General features: G+C 41.5%; 1 protein-coding gene across 2 annotated transcripts; it reads left to right on the plus strand.

Moving 5' to 3' along the window:
• The first annotated feature begins 487 nt into the window (after nt 1-487).
• Nucleotides 488-22,300, plus strand: SLC6A4 (solute carrier family 6 member 4). Of its 2 annotated transcripts, none has more exons than XM_005142902.4 (14): nt 488-768; nt 8,421-9,037; nt 9,778-9,912; nt 10,694-10,913; nt 11,285-11,423; nt 11,810-11,944; nt 13,748-13,851; nt 14,265-14,392; nt 14,514-14,626; nt 15,159-15,290; nt 16,364-16,463; nt 16,814-16,914; nt 18,863-19,030; nt 19,408-22,300. In XM_005142902.4, exons 2-14 carry the CDS (start codon nt 8,575-8,577, stop codon nt 19,480-19,482), a joined length of 2,013 nt encoding a protein of 670 aa, XP_005142959.1. In that variant the 5' UTR covers nt 488-768; nt 8,421-8,574; the 3' UTR covers nt 19,483-22,300. The 2 variants fall into 2 exon arrangements, with proteins under 2 accessions (XP_005142959.1, XP_030899426.1); XM_031043566.2 differs by lacking the exon at nt 488-768 and adding an exon at nt 8,165-8,225.
• The last annotated feature ends 928 nt before the right edge of the window (nt 22,301-23,228 follow it).

The following is a 23,228-nucleotide window of genomic DNA, read 5'->3' on the forward strand; positions in this document are numbered from 1 at the left end:
ATGACTCTTTCTAAACACATGGTAAAGTCTAGGGATGAAGAAATCCTGGATGAAAAAGCTGGAGACACAGCGTGTGTCAGAGGCTGATTTTGAGCAGTAGTAGGAAGAAAGGAAATTACTTGTTGAGCTTACCGAGGCAGCAAAACACTTTAAAGAATGAGTTCTTAATGCTTTAAACCACAGCTAAGCCTTATTTCTTTGTTAAAATAATGTAAATATTCAGCAATGGAAGTTATTCTTTCCAAGCCCTTTTATTGTGATCAGATCCCAGATTTTTTTCCTACCTCAATTTACAGACCCACCTGCAAACTCGTCATTTACTGATTCCCTGAAAACTTCCACCCTGTTTGCTGTCTCCATCATCATCATCATCCCCATCCTGTTATTTGTAGCTGGAATAAGAGCCAGCAAAACTGTCCCTTACCAGGAAAGCTCCCCTCCTTCTCCCTCTGCCTTCATTGGATCCTGCTCTTTTGAACTGATCGGAGCAGACAAATGTAGCCACCCACCTCTAGGAGGAAAAGTGAGCTGCAGCCCTGGTGAAACACAAAGTTTATTTGACTAAAGTGACGCAAAAATTCTCCAAGAGCTCTTTGGCAGCAGATTATCTGGAAATCAGACCATGTGAGGGGGACTGGGGTACAAAAACCTCCCCAAGATGCTGAGTTGCCCACAGGCTGAGTTCCCGAGACTGAAGTAAATGTGGGTGAAGGTTACTCGAGCTTGGATAACTCCAAGGAAAGTGCTTCAAGCCGACCCCAGAGACAGGTACTTTATGATTTTGTTTTTAACACTGATTTCTGAAGTACTTTATGAGTTTAGACAGACTTAGATGCTGTCTTCAGAGCTTACCTTCTGAAGCAAGCAGATACCAGAGCTTCATTAACTTCCACTCCTTACTGCTTCTTTCAGCTCTAGTTATAAACTCTGAACTACTAACTACAGTCTAGAATACGTACACTACGTTTTGCTTCTTTTTAAATCAAATTTAAGGTCTTATTAGAGTATTTCTACAGCTTGGGGAAAATGCATCTAACAAAGGTTTTGGGGGTAAAACCTCATTGATTTTTGGTGAAAGTTGGTTTTGATTTTGTCTTAAAACTTGAATGCTTTTTCTTGCTTTTCCTGATGCCCTACTCCCTCTTGCTCAGGCACTTGTCCAGCAGTTATGAATGTTGGGAGTCAAATGCCTGTAGCAGAACATGTTATGGCAATCTGAAATAACAGTTTTCGCAGTCCCCATAACTGCATTATGAGCATGAAGTTTATTTAAAGTTTACAGAAAGGCATTAAACTATAAGGAAAAATAAGCAGAATCTGAAGGGAAGAAATTAATGCAAACTGTATTTTATATAACTAAGTTTTAATAACCATATAAAGTTCTATTTTAAAAGGTAAACTGTTCCAGCACAGTAAATCATCTAACTCAATGGGACAGATTTATTATAAGTAATAAATCTGAAGAGCATGTCATATATAGATTTATGGTCAATCATGTTTAGTGCTGAAACAACTTGCTTGCTGGTTAGTTTGCCAAGTGGTATGGAAGTTTAAGTGAGGAATGCAATGCAACTGGATATATAAATAGTCATGGAAAACATGTTTTGGTGTGGGAAGAAAGTCTGGGGGGAAAGGATTGTGCATTTAATGGATCTGGATTCTTGGAAGCATTGTGGGATTTTTTCCCTGTGGGTTTTTAGCTGTCAGGCATTCACCAGGGAAGGTGCAGACACTTGGACCTCATCCTCTGGTGCTATCGATGACTGATTTGAGGGTAATTTTCTCAGAGAGCACTTTGTAGACTTGGCATAAAGCAAGTGTCTGTTGTGGTCCATTTTCTAATTGGCCAAGTTGTGCTGAATTGCAAATGGTTATATAAATTAAGAAAAACTGCCCTAAAACTGGAATTTAATAAACCCCCTAAATTATTCCCACACAAGGAAATGTATGGTGTGCATTTAAGCTCTTTCCTGCTTTTCCCCATGGAAATAAAACCTACCCTGTTTTCATTAGGAATTAAGAGCCTAAAGAACTGTTCATTCTGTATCCCGCTGTCCTTTCTGATGCTGGTGTTTTAACTCTGTTCCAGAACTGTGTGTTTGCAGCTCTGTTGACCTGGTAATCTGTATCATAGATTTGAGACAACATAACGAAGCCCGTCTGTGGTATAAGTGTTTCATAAAGAACTTGGAGCCTATATAAAGGGGCTGTAATTTAGAGATAGCTGTTACCAAATCTCCTTCAAAGAAACATCATCTGGAAACAATGGTGACTGTTTCTTCTTCAGGTCAAAACATTACAAACAAGTACCTGCATGTAGACAGGCTTTGACTTGAGTCTGCAAACAGGTCTCTCACTTCAAACACCATGCCTGTTCATTTGCTTGTGCAGAGTTCCATTAGGGAACTCTGCTCTGTTTGGTGATATTTGCTCTGTTATAACTTTTCCTTCAAGTTTATATAAGTAATTTGAGGAAGAATACAAAGGGAATATCGTTCCCTCTGAGCTTATCTGTTTCCTTGCACTACATGTAGACACTCTCAAGCCACAAAATGCATTTTCTCCCCCTCCTCCCTGTTTGTTAAGTGTCATCCATTTGGCAGCATTCCCACTACAACGCAGTGTCTGTCTTCTCAACACATTTTTAAAGGTAAAATCTCTCTTTCTTGCCGACTTGAATTTCAGACTGAAAGATGGACAAGATTGGGACATAAAAACTCACAGCACAGGTTTATATTCCCCCCAGTACTATTCCTTTCAGAGGCATTATTTTCACATCTTACCTGTATTTAGCCTTATCTGGGAATACACAGCTCACTACTCATGCCATTCTTACCTTGGTAAGTAGCCTTTTACTCTCCCAAAGGGCCACTCAGTGGCACTACTTGTTGAGTACAGATCCGTTTTAGTAAGAAGCAAGCCCAATATTTACAAGAACTGCAAATATTCAGATACAGGATCTATTTTGTCATCTACAAATGGCAGGTTTCTTATAAAATACACATTAATGATGTGCAGAAGTACCCAATCCAGCTACATTTAAAATGACTGGCACCAGGATCAGACCTGCTCGCTAGACCCATTAATTTCAGTGGGTTTTGATCACTCTTTATCAAAAGTCAGTTTTGATTCTATCCAACTGGACTGGAGAGGCATAGCTAAAACCCAAAACCCAGAAGAAATGAATGTTCTGTTGTTGAGGGTAGTTTAGACATCAGCTTGTATCTGCTTTGCACCTAACACTGCTGGTTACAGGCAGCCCTCCCAAAGCTGGGACCCTGTATCTTCTATGTATTTATGAATATCAGGTTTTGAAACCTGAAATCCAATGTGTCAAACTTGCTATCAGCTCACGAGAGAAACAAGCTGATGGAAAAGGATATTTTAGGTACTCATTTTTGATGACATCAGTATATACAAACACAGTCAAAAAGCAAAGGGCACTTATTTTGTGCATTATGAACTCTAAGCATGGCTTGTGTATGACACACAGCAGGTAAAATGAATCCTAAGCTAATGTCAAGATTTAATTGGCTGAAACTTATTTTCTAACAACTCCTCACAGCATGGGCGCATCAGAGCTATCCCATAATAACTTTGATTAAAGGGTTAGTCCTGGCCTTCAAAACCATGAAGGCTCTATGCTCCTTCACACCACACTTGCAGTAAACCAGGGATGCACCAGCCCACAAAAGCCTGTTAAAAGGACCAATCTTTACAAGGTTCTCACTGTCACCCAGGTCACCTCCCTCCTGTGCAAAGATAGAGTAGGGCTGTGTGAGGAGACAGGGTGAAGACCAGGGTCCAGTACCTGGAAACACCCCAGTCTGTGGTTGTCCAGGGGTCATGGCTCAGAGGTGGGAACAGCACCACCAGATAAACAGTTAAGCCTTTCCCTGTGTGGGATATGGGATTTCTGTCTTGTCATACAAACTCCTTGCTTGATTCTCTAGGTAAAAGCAGTTTCCTTGGACTCTCTGTATTTACATACAGCTGCCTGTGTGAACAGCATCTTTATTCCAACATGTAATATGCAGTCAAGCGGGTACATAACTTTAACCACCTTAAATACTTTGTGATAAAACCAAGATTTAGGTCAAAGTAATAGGTATGTGTTAGAATGTTTGGTTCTGTTTGCCAGCAGGGTGAATTAACTTCTGTCTCAGAGTTCAAAGTACTTGAATTCTTTGCAAGTGCTAGCATGTGAATGGGCAGAAGTGGGGCAGATGGAGGAGCTGTTTGAATGATAGACATGGGTTCTACTGCAGGAACACATCTGTAACCCAGCGAGCAGCTGGCATTCCAGCAAGCACTGGCTCATAAAAGTAGCATGTGAAAACATAATGTAATTTGTATGATGCCAAAAGCATGCAAATATCCACATTTTGCAAGTTATAATCTATTGGATGGTTTGGAGACAAGCAATGAATCTGCAGTCATGCAGAGTGAGGCTGAGGAATGCAGGAAGTCAGTGCTGCCCCACCTCAAATCAAGTATCCTCCAGGTGACTCGAGGCATTGAGATTTGCTTTCCTTGAAGCATCTGGTATTTGCTGTACCTCAGCCTAATTGCTTTAATCTCCTGGACACATCAATCTGCTCCTTTAAAAACACAGAGAACAGGAAAACCGTTTTGTTCTGAAGTGCTAGAAGGATTTTGGTTTACTACATGGCAGAACATTAAAAGAGAGGGATTCCCACACTGCCACGAGAGGTCACTGCGTGCCTCAAGAAATAAACAAAGCCATGATGCATCAGTTGTGCAGCTCGGGAGGGAGCCAGGCCCCAGGACAGGGATGTTCCTTGAGGATTGCTTTGATAGAGGCAAAGGAGTTGGGTTTGTGCACCAAGGGGCAGAGAGGGCTTTGACATCCCCAGTGCTGGTTCGAGTTTAGCTCTATGTGGGAGTAACTAAAAATGATAATTAATATTTGGCTGATGTGAACTCTGTTGGTGGCTCCCGCCAAGCTTGTAGGAACATATGGTTTCAATTAGCCAGCCCAGTGTTTTCAGCAAGCAAGCAAAGCAGGGAATAGCTGTGGAGGATGTGCTGTGTGTTAGAGGATGCTTCCCTGGAGCAGGGCTGAGAGTTGCTCCTCTTCTGTTGCTCTTTGACTAGGGAGGAGTGCAGTTCACAGGGCTGGCACCTCTCCTGTGCTCCTGGACAGCACAGCATTAGGAAAAGAAAACTGGCCTTTAGAATGATCATAGAATCCCAGACTGGTTTGGGTTGGAAGGGACCTTAAAGCTCATCCAGTTCTAATCCCCTGTAATGCACAGGGACCCCTTCCACTGGAGCAGCTGCTCCAAGCCCCTGTGTCCAACCTGGCCTTGAGCACTGCCAGGGATGGGGCAGCCACAGCTTCTCTGGGCACCCTGTGCCAGCGCCTCAGCACCCTCACAGGGAAGAGCTTCTGCCTAAGAGCTCAGCTCAGTCTCCCCTCTCTTGGGCAGGTTCAAGCCATTCCCTGTCCCTACATCCCTTGTCCCAAGCCCCTCTCCAGCTTTCCTGCAGCCCCTTTAGGCACTGGAGCTGCTCTCGGGTCTCCCCTTCAGGAGCCTTCTCTTGTCCAGGCTGCCCCAGCCCAGCTCTGTCCCCTGCCTCCAGAGCAGAGCTGCTCCAGCCCTCACAGCAGCTCCATGACCTCCTCTAGGCTCACTCCAGAGTCTCTGTTCAGAGCTACTGGAGGGACAAAAAGTGCAGACGCTTAGGGCTGCTCAGAGGACAAAGTCACATCACAACCAAATGAAGGCACAGCGAGCTTGCTTCTTCTTCTTCTTCTGTAGCAGATTATGCTGGCGATAAGAAGCCAACGTAAATTTATGTAAGAGCAACCTTTGCAACAGCTCAAGTTGCAAAGTAATAAGTGATAAGCTGCCCTTTCTTACATCATTCACTATCATCATTCTAGCACCTGTAACTACTGAAAGATCGGTGCATGGAGAGGAAGTGGAGGGCAACATACTTCACTATGAGTGTAATTTTCCCCTGGGTATGTTCCCTAGTGATCCTAGCACACTTCTCAGCCACAAGAGCTTTAATTCTGCTGCTGTTTGTGCTGTTTGTAGTGGTTACACATATCTTCAGTTTGAATTGTAACAAGAGAGAGAAAAAGTCCATTCTCCCACAGTTTTTACAGTGTAATGAAATCTGACTCTGTAAATGCTGTGTTTCATGTGCCAACTATGCCCCTGAGAACACCGCTGTCGAGTCTGTCACTCCAGAGATTTCCTAGGGTAGAAAGGAATAGTTCAAATTCCAGCTGAAGCCCCCAAAAGTTCACACATAATTTTGCATATTTTAGGCTGAAACTACTGAAAATTCTACATCAATATTTCACATAATGGGATATTTCTTCCCTGTGCTCTGCAGAGGACCAGAAGGAGCTTAGATCTGGATGAGACAACGGTCTTGATTGTCACAGATCAATAACACATTCCATGCCCTCTCCTCTGTAAAGAAAGCACCAAGAAGTATTTATGTGCAGAAATCAAGTGTTTCACAAATACAGTAAGGATTTAAGTCTCAGGTATGGAAAACTCAGCTTCATGAGATAATGCAGCAGATAAATCAACATCCTTTAACTGCTTTCCCATTTATGAGTAAAAGGTGTAAAGTCCATAAGGGCTCAGGTTACTTTTCCATGTTCCTAGCTTATTTAACATGCTCTATATGAGGGCAGGATTGGCTGTGACCTTTCCTAGGATTCTTATGTTACCTCCAGTGGTGGTAGGACAGTTCTCATCTACATAGGCTTTTCTGGGATGGTTTCAGACTCCAAAGCCATTCAGCTTTTATAGCCTCACAGGTAAAACAAACTCCTGTTCTTTGCAATAGTATTTTTCTCTGGAACTCTGAAGATGTTTCTGCCTTTGTGGATGATTAACTAATGGTAGCAATGTACTGCCCTAAGAATTCAGCATTAATGATGCACTGCTTGCTATATGATGAAAAGAACTGAAGAACTAGATATTTCTGAAAGCTATAAACACCTTCAAGTGACTTTCACCTCAAGAACATCCTCCTGTTTACTCTGCAGCTCGATAGCTTTCCTTCCTTTTCTGCTTGCACTGATAAGTATTTAGGAAGAGGTTTAACGAACTGTCTTTGCACAAGGATGAAAGCAATGAGCAAATTCTACAAATGAGCAAACAATATCCCCTCTCTGCTTTGGTTTCCCAACAGTTATAAGTGAAATAAAGTAATGCTTATTCTTCTGCTAGCATGTGACAATGCTGCTCACTGTGGTAAAAGCATTTGAAAGGAAAAATTAGATGCAATTATAATAATCTGTGGAGCTTGTGTAACGCTTTGCTCGCTATAAAGCAAGGTTACTGCCCCAGGGCATTTGCAGCACAGAGAATCAGCTCCCGTTTCAAGAGGAAAGGCAGCTTTTAATGCTGTTTTTAAGGGCATTTGACTTCCCTGACAAATGACCAGAGAACAAAACCTGACCCACTGACCCACAGTTCTCTTTCTGTTCTCAAGGAAAATCTGTGCTGTACATTTCTGTATTTGGGGATGGTTCATTTCCCTTGTGTTATGCTCCAGCACACAATAAGAGAGCAGGGATAGCCAGGGGTTCTCCCAGAGTCTGCTCTTTGCAGTCCTACCCACTGCCCTCCCTGGGGCTGGAACCACAGTGCTAGCAGATCCAAATGGAAAGATGCCTTTATTTCCCCAAGGATTTAAACAAAACTGGGGACAATTCTTGTCCTTTAGACCCACATGTTAGTTCTTACTCAAAACAATCAAATTGAAGTTTTCTGATCTTTTTTCCTTGCTATTATTAGTGCTGACTGAGCCTCAAAGCTCCGTTTGAAGCAAAACAACCAAGATTTAAAGACTTACTTCAACTTCCATTTAAACCTTCTAGGTCTGCTGCTAAACAGGGCAGAACCTGTGGCATTTGTGAAGAAAGGTGGTCCTGAAATGTGATTTGTATATCCACTGTTATGTCATATTTGTTTCAGTAATTCTTTTCCCTTCACACTTGGTGAACCTCGAAATTGCCACAGGATGAGTGGGTAAGTCACAGGATGAGGTTATGAAACTGAAAACACAAGCCACACTAAACTCTGCCCTCAGTATTGCAACCTGCGAGTCCCACAGCCTCCCTGGGTGTGAAAGCAGCGTTCAGAGGAGAACGTGGTACCAGAAGACAGTGGGACTGTGACTGCAGCAATGCACAAAGTCCAGCAAACCTGCCAAAGGTTATAAACCAGGTATAGCAGCTTCTGCTGCAGGAGAAGATCACTGCTTCCTGCCTCTCTCTGTACTGAATCCTGGATTATCTGCTGCATGCTGTGATGGTTCATTACTTCCAAAAGTACTTTAATTACAGAATCTGTCAGTTGTAACTTAAAAGTTACAGCATCAATAAGCCCTGTAATGGATTTTTAACTCTTTTCATTTCTTAGATGCTGTTTGTGCCTTCAATGTGATGGATTTAAATATGGAAGAGGAGTTCTAAAAGTGCTGGGAATACACCAGGAATAAAAGTGTGGGAAGACAAGCCACAAGGGGACTCTGCTGCTGTCTGTGTGCAAGTGATTGGAACAAATCCTGGTGAAAATGGAAAAAAAGGCAACAGGGAAAGAGACTGAGCCACTGACTTGCAAGAAAGATGCCTCAGGCTGTAACAAAGGAGAAGACTGTAAAGAGAATGGACTTCTGGTCAGGAACCCTAAATCTGCCCTGCGGCTGGTGGAGGATGGCAACAAAGTCCATTCCAGCCAGGGGGATAAAGGGCAGTCAGCTCAGATCTCAAATGGTTATTCAGGGGGGCAGAGCTCTGCTCCCTGCAATGGTATGGGAGAGGTGGAGGATGCCCAGTGCCCTGCCCCAGCAGCCACCACCACCACCACAACCACCACTTCCACCACCTGCGGAGCAGAAGGCCAACAGCAGCTGATGGAGTTGGAAGACAGAGAGACCTGGAGTAAAAAAATTGACTTTCTACTCTCTGTCATTGGCTATGCAGTGGATCTGGGGAATGTGTGGAGATTTCCTTATATATGCTATCAGAACGGAGGAGGTCAGTGCCTAATTCTGTGTGCTGTTCCTTAATGCTGAACTTCTTGCTTATAAATGGATAGATTAGTGGCTTATTTTAGTATCGTACATGACAAACAACAAAGGGGAAATTACTTTGCAAGCATGTTGGAAAACCTAAGTACTGGGATGGAATAGCTAGATATTAACATGGAAGAAAACTAGTTAGCAAGATCTAAAATGTCAGTACAAATAGAAGCCAAGAGCCACTTTGGTACAGAACCATGTTCCAAGGGAACAGACTCAATCCCTGTCCCAAGGAGTATTTTAGAATCAGATAAACCAACATGTCAAAAGCAGCTCATGAGGAATGCAAAGCCTTCAACTCACTGATATATCAGCCAAATTATAAATCTAATCAAGGAGATCCTGGAAGGGGCTTTTGTCTCCCTGATGTAACAAAGGCATTTTACTGAAGAAATTATTTCACCTGTAGTCCCTCTCTCTCACAGCTCTAATCCATTGTAGCCAGTGCAGTATTGGTGAATCCTATGTATGCTTGTTATAGAAATGTGAGACATTTGGCCTGAATGTTGCTTTTATTCACTTTACTAAGTAGTTACTCTTACGAGAAATCCCATGGTAATTCAGTGTGGCACAGTGGCTAGGAAGGGGATATGCATTTTGCCTGTGGGATAAAAGGAATTCTTGTGTATGGAGTGCTGGTACTGTTGGAAGAGAAGCCCTATGAAGAGTTACAATAACCTGCTTTCTTTCTTGCAGGGGCATTCCTCATTCCTTACACAATTATGGCCATCTTTGGAGGGATTCCTCTCTTCTATATGGAACTAGCACTAGGACAGTACCACAGGAATGGGTGTATTTCAATTTGGAGAAAAATATGTCCTATATTCAAAGGTAAAGAAGAGGAATGGGAAAACACTGGGGACTTCCAGAATAACTGGAAGAGTTTCCTATAAAGGTGCAATTTCTTAAATAAAGATCTTCTAAAGCAAAGTAAGGCTTGTTCCACACGAGAATTTGGCTTTACAAAGAAAGCTTTCATAAAGCTTTACGTACACTTGCAGAAGTGTGTGCTCTCATGTATAAGTATGACATGCAAGTTTCTAACTGATTAGATAACTATTGGGTCCACATTCTCTGACCCAAGCCTGGAAATATTCAATAATAAACAGAAAATGTAATGCAACATTCCTGAATCCAAGGGGAAGTTCAAAACAGGAAAGAATACAGATCTACTATTTCTGTTACAAATAAATGATACCCTGTCTTCAGCCTGATCTGTCAATTGCTGCCCTACCATAGAGTCTCTTTGAGTAAATGGACCTGTTCCATATGCTCATTTACTCTTCCTCCCAGGCTTGAAGCTCTGGTCCTGTCTCTTATTTACTGAGAGTGCAAGATGCCTATTTCTAAATTCCAGGAATTTAGAAACAGATGGGAAAAAAGCTCTATATAAGCATGTTCTGTCTTGCTTAAGGATGCTTTCTTTGGAATCAGAGCCTGAATGTTCCTGAAGCCATAAGAAATTCCAGTGTTGTAAACACCTGAGAGTGTAGCGTACCTCCTGAGAGATGCCTTAGACAGTTACTAATTGTAGTTGATGTGATAACAAATTCCTTCCCTTTGTTTTTGGCCTAAAACTTACACTTCATGTAATTATTTCCTGCCTTACTAGGAATTGGCTTTGCCATCTGTATAATAGATCTTTACATAGCCTCCTATTACAACACCATTATGGCTTGGGCCTTTTACTACCTCATCTCCTCCTTCACGACGGAGCTGCCATGGACTAGCTGCACAAATGCCTGGAACACAGGCAACTGCACAAACTACTTCAGCAAGGACAATGTCAGCTGGTCCCCACACTCCATCTCTCCTGCAGAAGAATTTTATACGTAAGTGCATGTAAGTGAGGATGATGATATCAGACAGACTGGTGGAATACGTAGCTAGCTTTGCTTTGGAGGGGGAGAAGGGCTCCTTATTAATGGGACCCTCTTCTGAAGTATTCAGGTCACTGAATACTTACTTGTAGGTGTGTGTAAGCTTAGGGTGTATGGGAGGGTACTCTGTATTTTAGATACAAGGTTCCAAACCACTGTCATCACTTATCATTTATCATCACTGTTGCACCATTAACTAGTTAAAAGATAAAAAGACATGACTGAAGGCTACTTTTCAAGGCCTCAGCTCAGATGACAGTACAGGATTTAACATCAGCTTCTGTTATAAATATCTGTACTTGTGTTTTGCTTTCCTCTTCCAGACGCCAAGTTCTACAGGTGCACAGGTCTGATGGGCTGGATGACCTGGGAGGCATTAGCTGGCAGTTGACCCTCTGTTTATTGCTAATCTTCACCATTGTATACTTCAGCATCTGGAAAGGGGTCAAAACATCTGGCAAGGTGAATACGAAAGCAAGATGAATCAACGTGGTACAGTATAGTCTAGCAGCAGCTCTAAATGAGTCAAGTAACTTGACAGAATGATCTCAGATTGTCTTCATGACAGGGATTATAGGCTTATGGATTTGGAAAGCACTTAGTGTGGAGTGACTGCTCCTGTTATTCAAGTAATATGTAACAACAGTAAATTACACCACTGTTCTGTGGACCAGAACAACTCTGCTGAGGGAAAGCATGGGTATAGATGTGCAAGTTGCCTGTTCACAGACGCTCTGAGTAGCTCTCATGAGGATGTCATAAATGCTAAGAGCTATAATAACTAATTCTTATTATCACTGTTAACTTTCTACCCCTGGCAAACACTGTGTTCCTGTTTCCCCTCACAGGTGGTGTGGGTAACTGCCACATTCCCTTACATCATACTCTTTATCCTACTTGTGAGAGGTGCAACATTGCCCGGGGCTTGGAGAGGTGTCCTCTACTACTTGAAACCTGACTGGCAGAAACTCCTGGCCACTGAGGTAAAAAACCATTACAAAAGGGCAGAGATTTGCTGTTTGCCATCAGCATGTATACACTTCAATGTCTCTTTTCAGCACAGAGTATGATAAAAGAGATGTCTTGGTGTGGACTTACAAGCCTGGCTTCATGCTCTTGTTTAAAGTCATGCTATTCTTTCTATAATTATAAAGATGTTTTAAAGAGTAGCATCCACCATCAATTCAGCTTGAACTAAGAGCAGAGCTCCCAGACAGGGGTTGAACACAGTTAGTGATGTGATTAGATGGAAGACAAGCCACCAAACAATTTCTCACCAGGAAAATGGTGACACTGAACAAGAAGCTGTGATTGCTGCTACACTGCAATAAATCCCTTGATCTTTGACAGCCACACTGAGCAAAGTAAGTTTCCTAAGCCCTAACAACAGCTCTAGCTGCAGGACTTTGGGTGTGATGGGATCATTACACAGTTGGGCAGGCTTCTCTGCAGCCCAAGTGTCCACAGTTGCCTGTATTTATACAGTAAACAGTTAAGGTTAGCAGAGTGGTAACTTCCAACCTCCAAGACAAGATCTGGCGGATAAGCCCAAGGAGACTCTCTGTAGCCACCAACTAAAATATGACCATAATGCATTTAAGTGCATGTAGAGGAGGAATGAATGAGTTAGGCCTGCACAGACCACCCAGATTCAAAAGAAAGGAATGAGGACAAGACTGTGGTAACCAACAAACCCCAGGCACTGAATATCTGATTCAGCTTTGTGGATGACAAGTGGTCCATCAGGCTCTAGGCTACACTTACTTCACTGCCTATGAAAGTGTCTGGTGAGGAGGGTGATGGAAAAAGCCCAAAGCAATAAATACTACAAATATAAAGATTAAAAATTCTAATGTTTGCAAGTCTGCTGCTGCCCAGCTGATAGGGAGAGTTGTGAATGAAAAGGAAATGAAAAGACACCGGTCTCTGATAAAGCAGCATCTCCAATAAGGGACCACATCTTCAGAAAAAGCAATAAAGGGCATTGATATTGTATTGGCTGTATCTGAAGTGAGGACAGCAGATCACAATCTGTGTGCTGGATGGTGACAGAGCTCTGTCTGTGGGTGATACAGGACGGCCTCACACGATGGAAGAGAATATTAGAAATGAGATGTAATGAACTCCATGGTTCAGTCAAAAGAGGATAAATGAATGAGGACTTTCACCTTTGGAAAGAGGACTGATACTGTACTTTAGGAACAGTACTCATTAAGGCTGTGGCCACTTTTCAAGTACAGCAGGCATTTCACAACACTATCATCACACTTGCATCTGTCATGGCTACAGACTGTCAGGACTAGAACTGCACCCACACTGTCAAATGCATTTCCATGTATCTAGGAAAAGTCTGGGCAGTGATGATCTACCAGTCAGCCTGGAGGACACACAGAGAGCACAGAGAGTCTGGAGGAAGATGGGCCAAGCCTACTGCAAAACCACGGATAGGAAGTTCTCATGTTAAACTGGTTGCAGGCAAATCACTGTGAACTCATCTCAGATGCTGTCAGGAGTGAAACTGCCAGTGAGTACTTGAGACAGTGTAGAGACAACAATAAGCACTGAATAGGCACTAAAATTGCAGTGGATATTTACAGCTCTCACAGATCTATGATAAATATTTGTATTCCAACATGCTCTCTTAACAAAATGTGTGTTACATCAGGAGCAGGAATATAGGCAGACTAGTGACACACAGTTTTGTAGGGCTAAGTGATATTCTGAATACGCCAAACTCATTCACTCTGGTTTATGTCATTTTTTTCTTTATCTTCACTATTTTTCAGGTTTGGGTGGATGCAGCAGCTCAGATTTTTTTCTCCCTTGGTCCAGGTTTTGGGGTCCTATTGGCTTACGCCAGCTACAACAAATTCCATAACAACTGTTACCAGTGAGTTCTACCTGATTCTATAAGTCAAATTGAACTTAAAATATAACTGTGGCTATTTAAGAAAAAGAAACCCAGTGCTGGTGAAATGGACTATTTAGAACTTGTATAGAATAAAATTGGATAACTTATATGAAATAGAATTTTCAATTCTTTAATATTCCCATAGTAAATCCTATTTTTCTAAAGCACCACTGTACATCCAGTATTGAACCCAGTGTCAGGCTGATGCTACAGCAACTGTTTGGAGTTTGGGGTTGATGTTTCTTTCTTTCAAATCTATTGCTTGATTTTTCCCCTGTATTCCCCTAGTTTTTCTAGGACTCCATCCAGAACACTAACTCACCCCATCTGTAGTAAACCACTCTTTCTAGCAGATGCCAACTCCCTGACATGAGTTAGGTCTTCTGTTGCAGAGATGCTCTGGTTACCAGCACTGTGAACTGTGTGACCAGTTTTGTGTCTGGATTTGTCATTTTCACCGTGCTGGGATACATGGCTGAGATGAGGAATGAAGATGTATCAGAGGTTGCCAAAGATACTGGTAGGTTACGTTTATATACATATCTCTCAAAGTGATTCTAAAATAGAATATAATCTTCTAGGTTGAGAATAGCCTCCTCACAGCAGTAGTGTGCTAACAGTTATCCCTGTTCTAATAACAGGACCCAGCCTCCTCTTCATCACATACGCTGAGGCCATTGCAAACATGCCTGCTTCCACCTTCTTTGCCATCATCTTCTTCCTGATGTTGCTCACTCTGGGATTAGACAGCACAGTGAGTACACAGCAGTGCAAGGCAGTGAACCTCTTGGGTAGCTGGTGTATGGCATCACCCCTGCCAGCATCAGAAGAAGCAGAATTACAAATACTGCACCACCACTAAAGGGTTTAAAGCAGGACTGGCATCTCCATGTGTCTTCTGTAAGACAGCAGCCATTACCTAAATAGGCTTTAATGACTTGTCAGTGGCATACTATGGGAATTAGTAACTCCTTCCAGCAAGGCTGAACTCAGCTGGTTTCACAATCTTGATTCTCCCGAGCCACCTACGATTTACTGGCACCCAATTCCTTGTAATACAGTACTTCCTCTGGATGGTAGGCATATCCTACAGATGCATGAAGACTAAATCCTCACCTTGAAGAGTTTAAAAGTTCTGAAGCCTGTCTAAACAGCAGTCACACAACTCCACAGGCAGAATAAAGCACCCATGTTCCAATGCTTTAAAGCTCCTTTAAGCATTGAAACATACTTCAAGGCAGGTAACACTGCCCTCTATTTTCCAGTGACTTTTCCATGCTTTTCAGTTTGCAGGACTAGAGGGAGTGATTACTGGAGTCCTGGATGAATTCCCGCATGTCTGGAGCAAGCGCAGGGAACTGTTTGTCCTTGGTCTGATCATCATTTGCTTCCTGGGGTCATTAGCAACCCTGACATTTGTAAGTATTTCATTCACTCCTCAGTTTTCCTCATCGGCAGGTTCCTGCGAATGACAACTTTGAAGAGAGTTTCAAGGAATCTTTTCTTTATGCATTAGAAATCCATATGTGAAGTGAAATGTGAACAGTAAATCTCACTAGGAAATGTGTTGCAAAGTGATCCTTTTGCAATTCAGCACAACTCTGATGTGCTCAACATCAGAACCGACGCAGCTGCTGCTCCAGCTGCTCCAGGAACAGGGAACCTTCCACATTCTCTATGTGGCTTACTTCTTGTTCTCCAAAGTCCCATGTTTAAAAATAATATTAATTGTTATTTTAATTTTTGTAATGTTTAAAATAATTTATTTTTTTAAATTGAACATACATCTGCTAGAAAATGATGTGATTGACTGTTGCTGTTCTCCAAAAACTTCTAGCAACAGATTTCCTGCATCTTCCTTATAGAATCAGTCCAGAAATCAGGATCAGTCACACCAAATAGTCCCTGTGGAGCTATTTTCACAAGAAACACAATTCTAAGTAATGAGTTTAATGATCATAAGGAAGAAGTAAAAATACTTGGCTTTTGTGTCACATTTCAGTCCGTTTGCTCTTTTATGTGCAACTTCCTTCTCATTTAAGGCATTGGCTGCAAACAGACAGCTCCTCTCCAAGATACAATGCTCTTCTCATTCATGATTCAAGATCCCAAAGAAAGCAAAGTAACGCCATATTTATTTCCTGTTTGGTAACTGTGATTCACGTTGGTGAAAGAAGATGCCATCAGAGTAGGCATGCAAAAAGCCATCCCATCAACCCCCATCAAATCCCAATTGCTCCTTAAAATCCCGCTAGAACTGCCAGTGGGTTCAGCTTTAGCTCGTCTGCATGGCAGCCTCACTGGTTCATAGGGAGGGAGCAGACCAGCAGCACGCTCAGGGATTTCACTGGCAGGAACAGCCATGCAGGGACAGAACTGAGTGACCCATCTGGGAATGCTCTGCTCCAGATGAAGGCAATAATAAACAGCAGTATTAGCAGATTCCCGTCACTGGATCTTTGGTTCACTGATGCTGTGCTCTCCTTTCCAGGGAGGTGCATATGTGGTAAAGCTGTTTGAGGAATACGCCACGGGTCCAGCTGTCCTAACCGTCGTGTTTCTGGAAGCGGTTGCCGTGTCCTGGTTCTATGGTACGCTTATTGTCATGCTGACACACAGTGCTGACCCAGCCTGCTGAGCTGCTGCAGCCTGGTATTTCCTCTGTTCAGCAGACAAGATCATGGGTGTCTCCAGAAAAAGTTTACAAACTCACTGATTACTAAATCCATGAGAATTAACTGTTCTCTGACATGAGTACACAGACATCTAAACGCGACAAGAGCGGTAATGCAGAGTTAAGGATTTAGTATAATTAAGACTTACAGAAACAAAACCATCTTCCATGACGGATTCTAGATTTACTTGTATACAAAATGCTGTGCATCTCCTTGGAAAAGACTTACATCTGTTGTTACCACTCTCATCCCACTTGTCTCCACAGGCATCACCCAGTTTTGCAATGATGTGAAAGAAATGCTAGGCTCTGCCCCAGGCTGGTACTGGCGAGTTTGCTGGGTAGCAATTAGTCCCATCTTCCTTCTGGTGAGTTTTCTTTATAGCTGTTTCTTTCCAGCACCACAAAATCACCACTGAGCAATGCTGCTCCTTCGACTTCTAAAAGGTTAATTACAGAATCTTCTGATGAAGGTCTTTAGTAACACTTTTTGTTAAATGAAAAAGGCTCAAAGAGTGAAAAATCCAGTACAAGGTCTTGTTACTAAATCACTATTTTAAGGATTTTTTGTTAGTAAGACTGGGTTCTCCACCCCTCTGCTGAGTAAAGTTACTCTGGTTTGTTGCTTTATGTTTACCTCAGCAAAATGGGGCAATAAAAGATGATGATAAAATATATTGCCTGGGGAGGAAGCCAAGATAAGTAAATGTACTGCCTCAGCACCCGCTGACTGACAACACTGGAATATTCCACTTAGAATTTACAGCAGTTAATTACAACCTTTATAAATCTATAATTCAGAGTTGGAAGCACTGTCCCAGTGTTTGACTTGGCAGGATTATTGATAACATTTGAACACAAAGTGCTCATTTCCTGATCCAAAATTAGTTCACACTCTCTTTTATTGTCACTAGCCTTAGCGGGAGCGGAGCAGGTCAAGTTGGAGTTTAGAAAGCACAGAATGGAGGTGTAAGACCTACAGAGCAAATTCCAAACACTCATAATGATCAATGCATCATTAAAAGATTATCATTTTATTACCCCTAGAAAAAGAAGGGAAGAAAAGGCTATAAATTGGGGTGACACCACAAAGAATTTTTATATTACTGTCCTCTTTGTGACCCTAAGGCAGGGAAATAAACAGGGAGGAACAGGGCTCTGGTGATGGGGTTACCAGGCAGAGCCATTTGGATTCTCCATAGAAATTAAACTAAGGGAAGCCCAGAAGGCAGCACATTATTTCTGTATGGAAATTCTGCTGTTAATCCTGATATTCTGATGATAGAATCAGATGTCCTTTCAATGCTAGTCACAACTATTAGTCCTGTGATAGTCAACTAAAAGTATTTGTTGTTTCACTAGACAGCTTTCATTCATGAAGGCTATGCACTGGAAAGTGATCTAACAGCATCAGTCGAGCTGATGCCAGAATGCTGTATCCAACCTAGTATTAACATTTGTAAAAGCTACTGAAGAACTGAAATGCTCTGGAAAAATATCACAGAAAAGACAAACTGTGTAAAAATAAGTAACTGAGAAAATCCCAGAATCTGTATAGCTTATCACAGAGAAAACTGACAGCCGATGTGATTACCACAGGTAAGTACTCTTAACAGTGTCTGAAAGAGTATTCAAAGGGGCTACAACCCAATAAAGAACAGCATAAAGCACCACCACAGTGGCTGTCAGTTAAATTCAGACTAAACAGAATTGACACTGATCATAATTAATGTAGGCCAAGTGGCAATGGGAAACTCTACACGTCCCATTTCTGGTGGCTTAAAATTAAGATGAGACCTTTCTGGAAGGGATCCTTTGCTGGAATCAAGTTATAGGGCTCAATAGAAGGGTAACTGGATGAAATTCTGTGCACTGGTATCAATCAATCTGATTCTGTCCATCTAACTTCTTTTTTTTTCCCTTTAAATGTACAAGTGTGGTCCTGAATTGTGTCTGTAATGCTTCTCAGGCAACAAACACATCCATGTGTATTTATGGAATAAGTAACTCATGTGAGCTTTTACCTGGCTCTTTCAGTGCCTCCCTGAAGCACTCGAGCTCCTTTAAACATCCTGAAGGAAAGTCTGGATATCCAGAAGTGGTCTGAGGGGTTCTTTAGTTTTGGGTTTCTGGTTGTTTGATTGTTTTTTTTTAATTCCATACTAATGTCATTTAAGATTTTTTTCAGTGACAACCTTATAATCCTACTTGTGGTTTTTAAGTTCAGTGCTATGCTGGGATATGGAATCGCTAAAATAAGTGTCTGCCATCAAAATACTGGATGGAACAATCACACTTTCCTTTTTCCTTTCCCAGTTTGTCACTTGCAGCTTCCTGTCCAACCCTCCTGAGCTACGGCTTTTTGATTATAACTATCCCTATTGGACCACAGTAGTGGGTTATTGCATAGGAACCTCTTCTGTCATCTTCATTCCAATCTACATGGTCTATCGGTTGGTCATCACCCCAGGAACATTTAAGGAGGTAAGGATGATGCTCTCATAAGTTTGTGACAGCATTTTTGGGATTTACGTTTATGTAATTACCAGTTCACAAGTAGTATGTTCAGTTGGCTCAGGGTATCCAAGTGAACTGCAAAGTCCTAAAGCATTAATACAACATCTGTCAAACACTGGTTCAAGTTATGTGTTACAATTAAAAATAATACTATGTACTTCTGTAGCACCTTATATCTTCATAGTGCTGAGATGAGAGAAGCCTGAAACATCCTTGTGTTGTAGTTCATGAGGTGTAACTCAAACTAAATTCATATCTTATCATGAATCTCTTTCCAAATGGCGGTCATGTTATGTATTACCTCTAAAATCAATTGATTTCTAATACTGATTTCTCTCCAACAGCGTATTCTGAAAAGTATTACTCCAGAAACAGCTACAGAAATTCCTTTTGGAGACATCCGCATGAATGCAGTATAAGCTAACCTGGAGGGAGCACAAAATGTGACTTTCCCCATTCTCTTTCCCCCACCCCAAAGAATTTAGTTTCCAGATAAGACAAGAAATGGAGGAGTTTTCCATGGAGATGGCATTACTGACAACAGGCATCTGGAAACACGGTGCCTCCAGCACATATATCTAAGCAATTCAATGAAATCTCCAGTGCACTTCTAACCAGCCTGAACTGACAGAGAGCCAACGCATACTGGGAGCACATGGCTGTCTGTGTGCATGACAATACCACTAGTCCATGCTCTGGGGCTGTCAGAAAGTGTGCATGGCTGAGTAAGCCACTAAAGGACAAGTATCAGCGGGTAGGATTAGGTGTAGAATCCCAAGTCTGTGGCAGTGCTCCTGTATCTTCCTCAATGTGATCGTTTGTACTGGGCAATGTCGTATTCGCTTTTAAGGTTCTAATTGCTTAACTACATTGAAAAATACAAAGATATTTCTGATAGCCATAAATGTATGACTCAAGTAGCACAGGGTTTTATAAACTAGACAAAAAAGTAGTATACCCATAGGTTTTTAGCGGAGCAGAGAGAGGAAGAGGAAACTGAGGATTCTGAGCAGCACCATATACAGCTCTGCATACATCAGCACACACGGTTGGTGGCATTATCCTTTTCATTACCAGTGTCTGTTCTTCCTTGTGTAGTAAGTACTACAAAAGCATTCTTTGTAATGTGGAAGGCTTCACTTTCCTTTAGACCCAATCAAGCCACAAAAACTCATCATGGGTTACTTCACCCAACACACCCAAAGAAACTACAGACCAACAGTGAACATTTTTGAGTTCCAGTGCCAAAAAGTGTAATCTTAAAGATCTGCCTCCCTGCTTTGCTTCATTTTGTGTTTTGTTCTGCATTTTTAGTTTGTTTTTCATTTAATTTCACACCTACAGTTTGCTGGAGCCTGTGGTTCTTTCTATTCCTTCCTCATACAGAACTAAAGTTTAGAATACTCCTGTTGGCTAGCTGACTATAGTATGTTTAACAAACTACACAAACCTACTTTGAAGATTTATTAGCTCATATTCTAATGTCAACGCATTTGGGTTTCACCCTCAAGAAGGAGGGGAATTTCTTTATAACAAGAAGCTGGGTAGAGTTCAGCAGGACTGATTCTCATCAGAACTATTTCTATTACATTTTGAGGCAGTAATACACAAATTAACTTCCACGCACATACAGACCTCTCTATACGAGATGTACACACTCCAGATGTAACTGTCCTTCAGGCTGACTGCAACTGCCAAGTTAGCTGGAGGACAATACTTCTGCTGCAGGTACATGAGAGTTCAGGTAAACCCAAGTAAGCATCATTTATCTAAAAACCTGCATTCTATTTTCACTCTACCACTGAGATATAAGAAGTAAAATAAAACAGAGGATAAAAGTCTCTTTTGTATCTCATGGCCTACTTAGGTAAGAACTAAGGTTATATATACATTCATAGCTATCGATGAACTTGTTGAAGAGTTACATCGGTACAAAGAACTCACCACATTAGAAGAAAGCAGTGATGGAGTCTTTATCTTCTGAAACATTTTCATTGCTTCCACCAAGGTTTGTCTCCTCAGGTGTGCAGACACCCCCCAGAGGAAGCTCTTACACTTCAGCTGCTGACTTGAGTTCACTTAACTTTAGGTCTCAAGCCCAACTTCCAATGAGGGAACAAATAACTTCAAGGGACAAGGACTGTTCTTTTGGAACTATGAACAAAAGGCACCTGAACTGTTTTTAAGAAGGGAGCATGTTCCTTCACTGCCAACAGAAAACCAATAGATGTGTCTTACTGTACAGTTACAGGATGTAGTTTTGTAGCTTATCCCTCAAGTATACTTGAAAGCCATTTTCCAAAACTGACTTCATTTTAAGGACAACAGGAACAGTTTGGGAATTATTTTAATATTAGAATACCGTTTAGTTATTAAGTTACCAATCAGGAAAATTACACTTCTTTTGCTTGTTTCTAAAGAATTTTTCTGTTATAATTTAAAAAAACCCCATGTAACAGATGTGAATGTAACAGATGTCTGAGGTACATGCTGAGGTATGTATCCAGCATCTCAGTGTGGGAAGTAAAGGAAAAAACTCTACCCACCTCCTTCACTCTTCAGACTGGTGGTGAGCTACTGATAAGTGAGTTTTCTCCTAAATGGGTAAGTATTTAAATAGGTAAATCTTACAGATGGGATATGTTTTGCCAGATTTGATGCTGTTTCATGCTAGGTTTCTTTAACAAAACCCCCCACACTTCCTCAAACCACCTCCAAACTTCAGCTTCCAGTGTTTGGTCATTTTCGTATACCCACGTGCAAACATCTCTTCAAACAGACATTTTGCAGCCTTCCGTTAGGAAGGGTGAAGGTGGGGAAAGAAATGGTTGAGTTAAATGGGAGCATTATCTGTTTCAAAGCCAAAGTTTCTCTTTCAACCCTTGCAAACAGAAACTGGGAACATTATTTCTAGTGCAGTAATTTGCAAAGTAACAATTGCAGAAATCTCTATTTTCACATGCAAGACTATGGATGTTATTCTTTTATAACAGCATTTGAAATGGCAAAGGATGCATCTTTAATTTGTACTCTAAGACACTAATACACAACGGACATTGTCCCTCTGGGTGGTTTTAGCACCTCCTAAGAAATGCCACTGTTTTCTAGTGGACTAAAAGTCAGCCAAGAAGCCCCAATGCTAATACAGCCCTGCAACAGTCAGAGTAAAACAGGGCATGGCCTCTGAGTTGACAAATTAGACTAAAGCAATCTGAGTACAGATGTACTGAGAGAGGGTGAAAGAGTTTTAAATCATGTGGAGATAAAAGAGCAATGTAGACATGCAAAGTCACAGGAGAAATATTTTCAGCAACAGATAGTCCAAAAGATCACTGGTGATGGTAGATGTTTGCTCTCTTTTCACTAGAACAATCCAGCCTGAGGTGTTTATGAGAATGGAGCAAGGAAGCCCTCCAGAAGTGGGTTTAAAACGTTTATCTTTTCCTGAATAATACAAAGATAAAATGCATCCATGTTTTCATTCTATAAAAGCTGAACTTGCAAGGCAGGTTAGTCCCCTTTATTTTTTGTTACATGGTGCACTGGTGTGAAGTTTTCTGTATCTTCTGCTGACAAGTTTGTCAGTATCTATTTAGCTCAGTGGCTGATATATTGACAAATAGATTTCATTTATTATTACAATTGATTTTACCTTCCTTTTACATACTCAGCTGAACACATTTAGAGGAACCAGTATTTATCAGGTAGCTCAACAGGTAGCCATACATTAAACATTGGTTTTGTACAAAAACTGGTTGGCAGGTTGATACCAAGTGGGCTGCACTTAGAAGTGTTTTGAGGCAAACCACCCAATTCCTTCTCTTCAGTTCCCCTTCACCTACCTGTCACATGAGAACATCCTCCCCCTTATTCTGAGCAGTGAGAAGGAAAACCATTAAATTAGGACTATATTTGCCTTTTAAGCAAAGAGTATTAAACTGGAGTTTTAGTTGTACAGAACTAAGTATTCCCTCCAACTTGTACATGATGCACCTGTATTAATTTATGCGGCTGTTTAGTTACAAGTGTTGCAAGCTGATTGTAAGTCATCAGTATGTGCCTTGTACTGTAAACTGTTATTGTAATAAATTTAATATTCATAATCCAGCTGTAGACTTCTCTTGTGCCTCTCTTATGGGAAAAAAGAACAAAGGTACAACTCAGT

The sequence above is a fragment of the Melopsittacus undulatus genome, chromosome 13, assembly GCF_012275295.1.
Source record: "Melopsittacus undulatus isolate bMelUnd1 chromosome 13, bMelUnd1.mat.Z, whole genome shotgun sequence".
NCBI classification, from domain to species: Eukaryota; Metazoa; Chordata; class Aves; order Psittaciformes; family Psittaculidae; genus Melopsittacus; species Melopsittacus undulatus.

Bases quoted from the DNA above. Each gene is read 5' to 3' on its own strand.
- SLC6A4 (XM_005142902.4), top strand. From the start codon at position 8,575: ATGGAAAAAAAGGCAACAGGGAAAGAGACTGAGCCACTGACTTGCAAG. The intron at 9,038-9,777 runs GTCAGTGCCTAA...TCTTTCTTGCAG, and splicing joins ATGCTATCAGAACGGAGGAG to GGGCATTCCTCATTCCTTAC. The intron at 13,852-14,264 runs GTGAGTTCTACC...CTTCTGTTGCAG, and splicing joins TTCCATAACAACTGTTACCA to AGATGCTCTGGTTACCAGCA.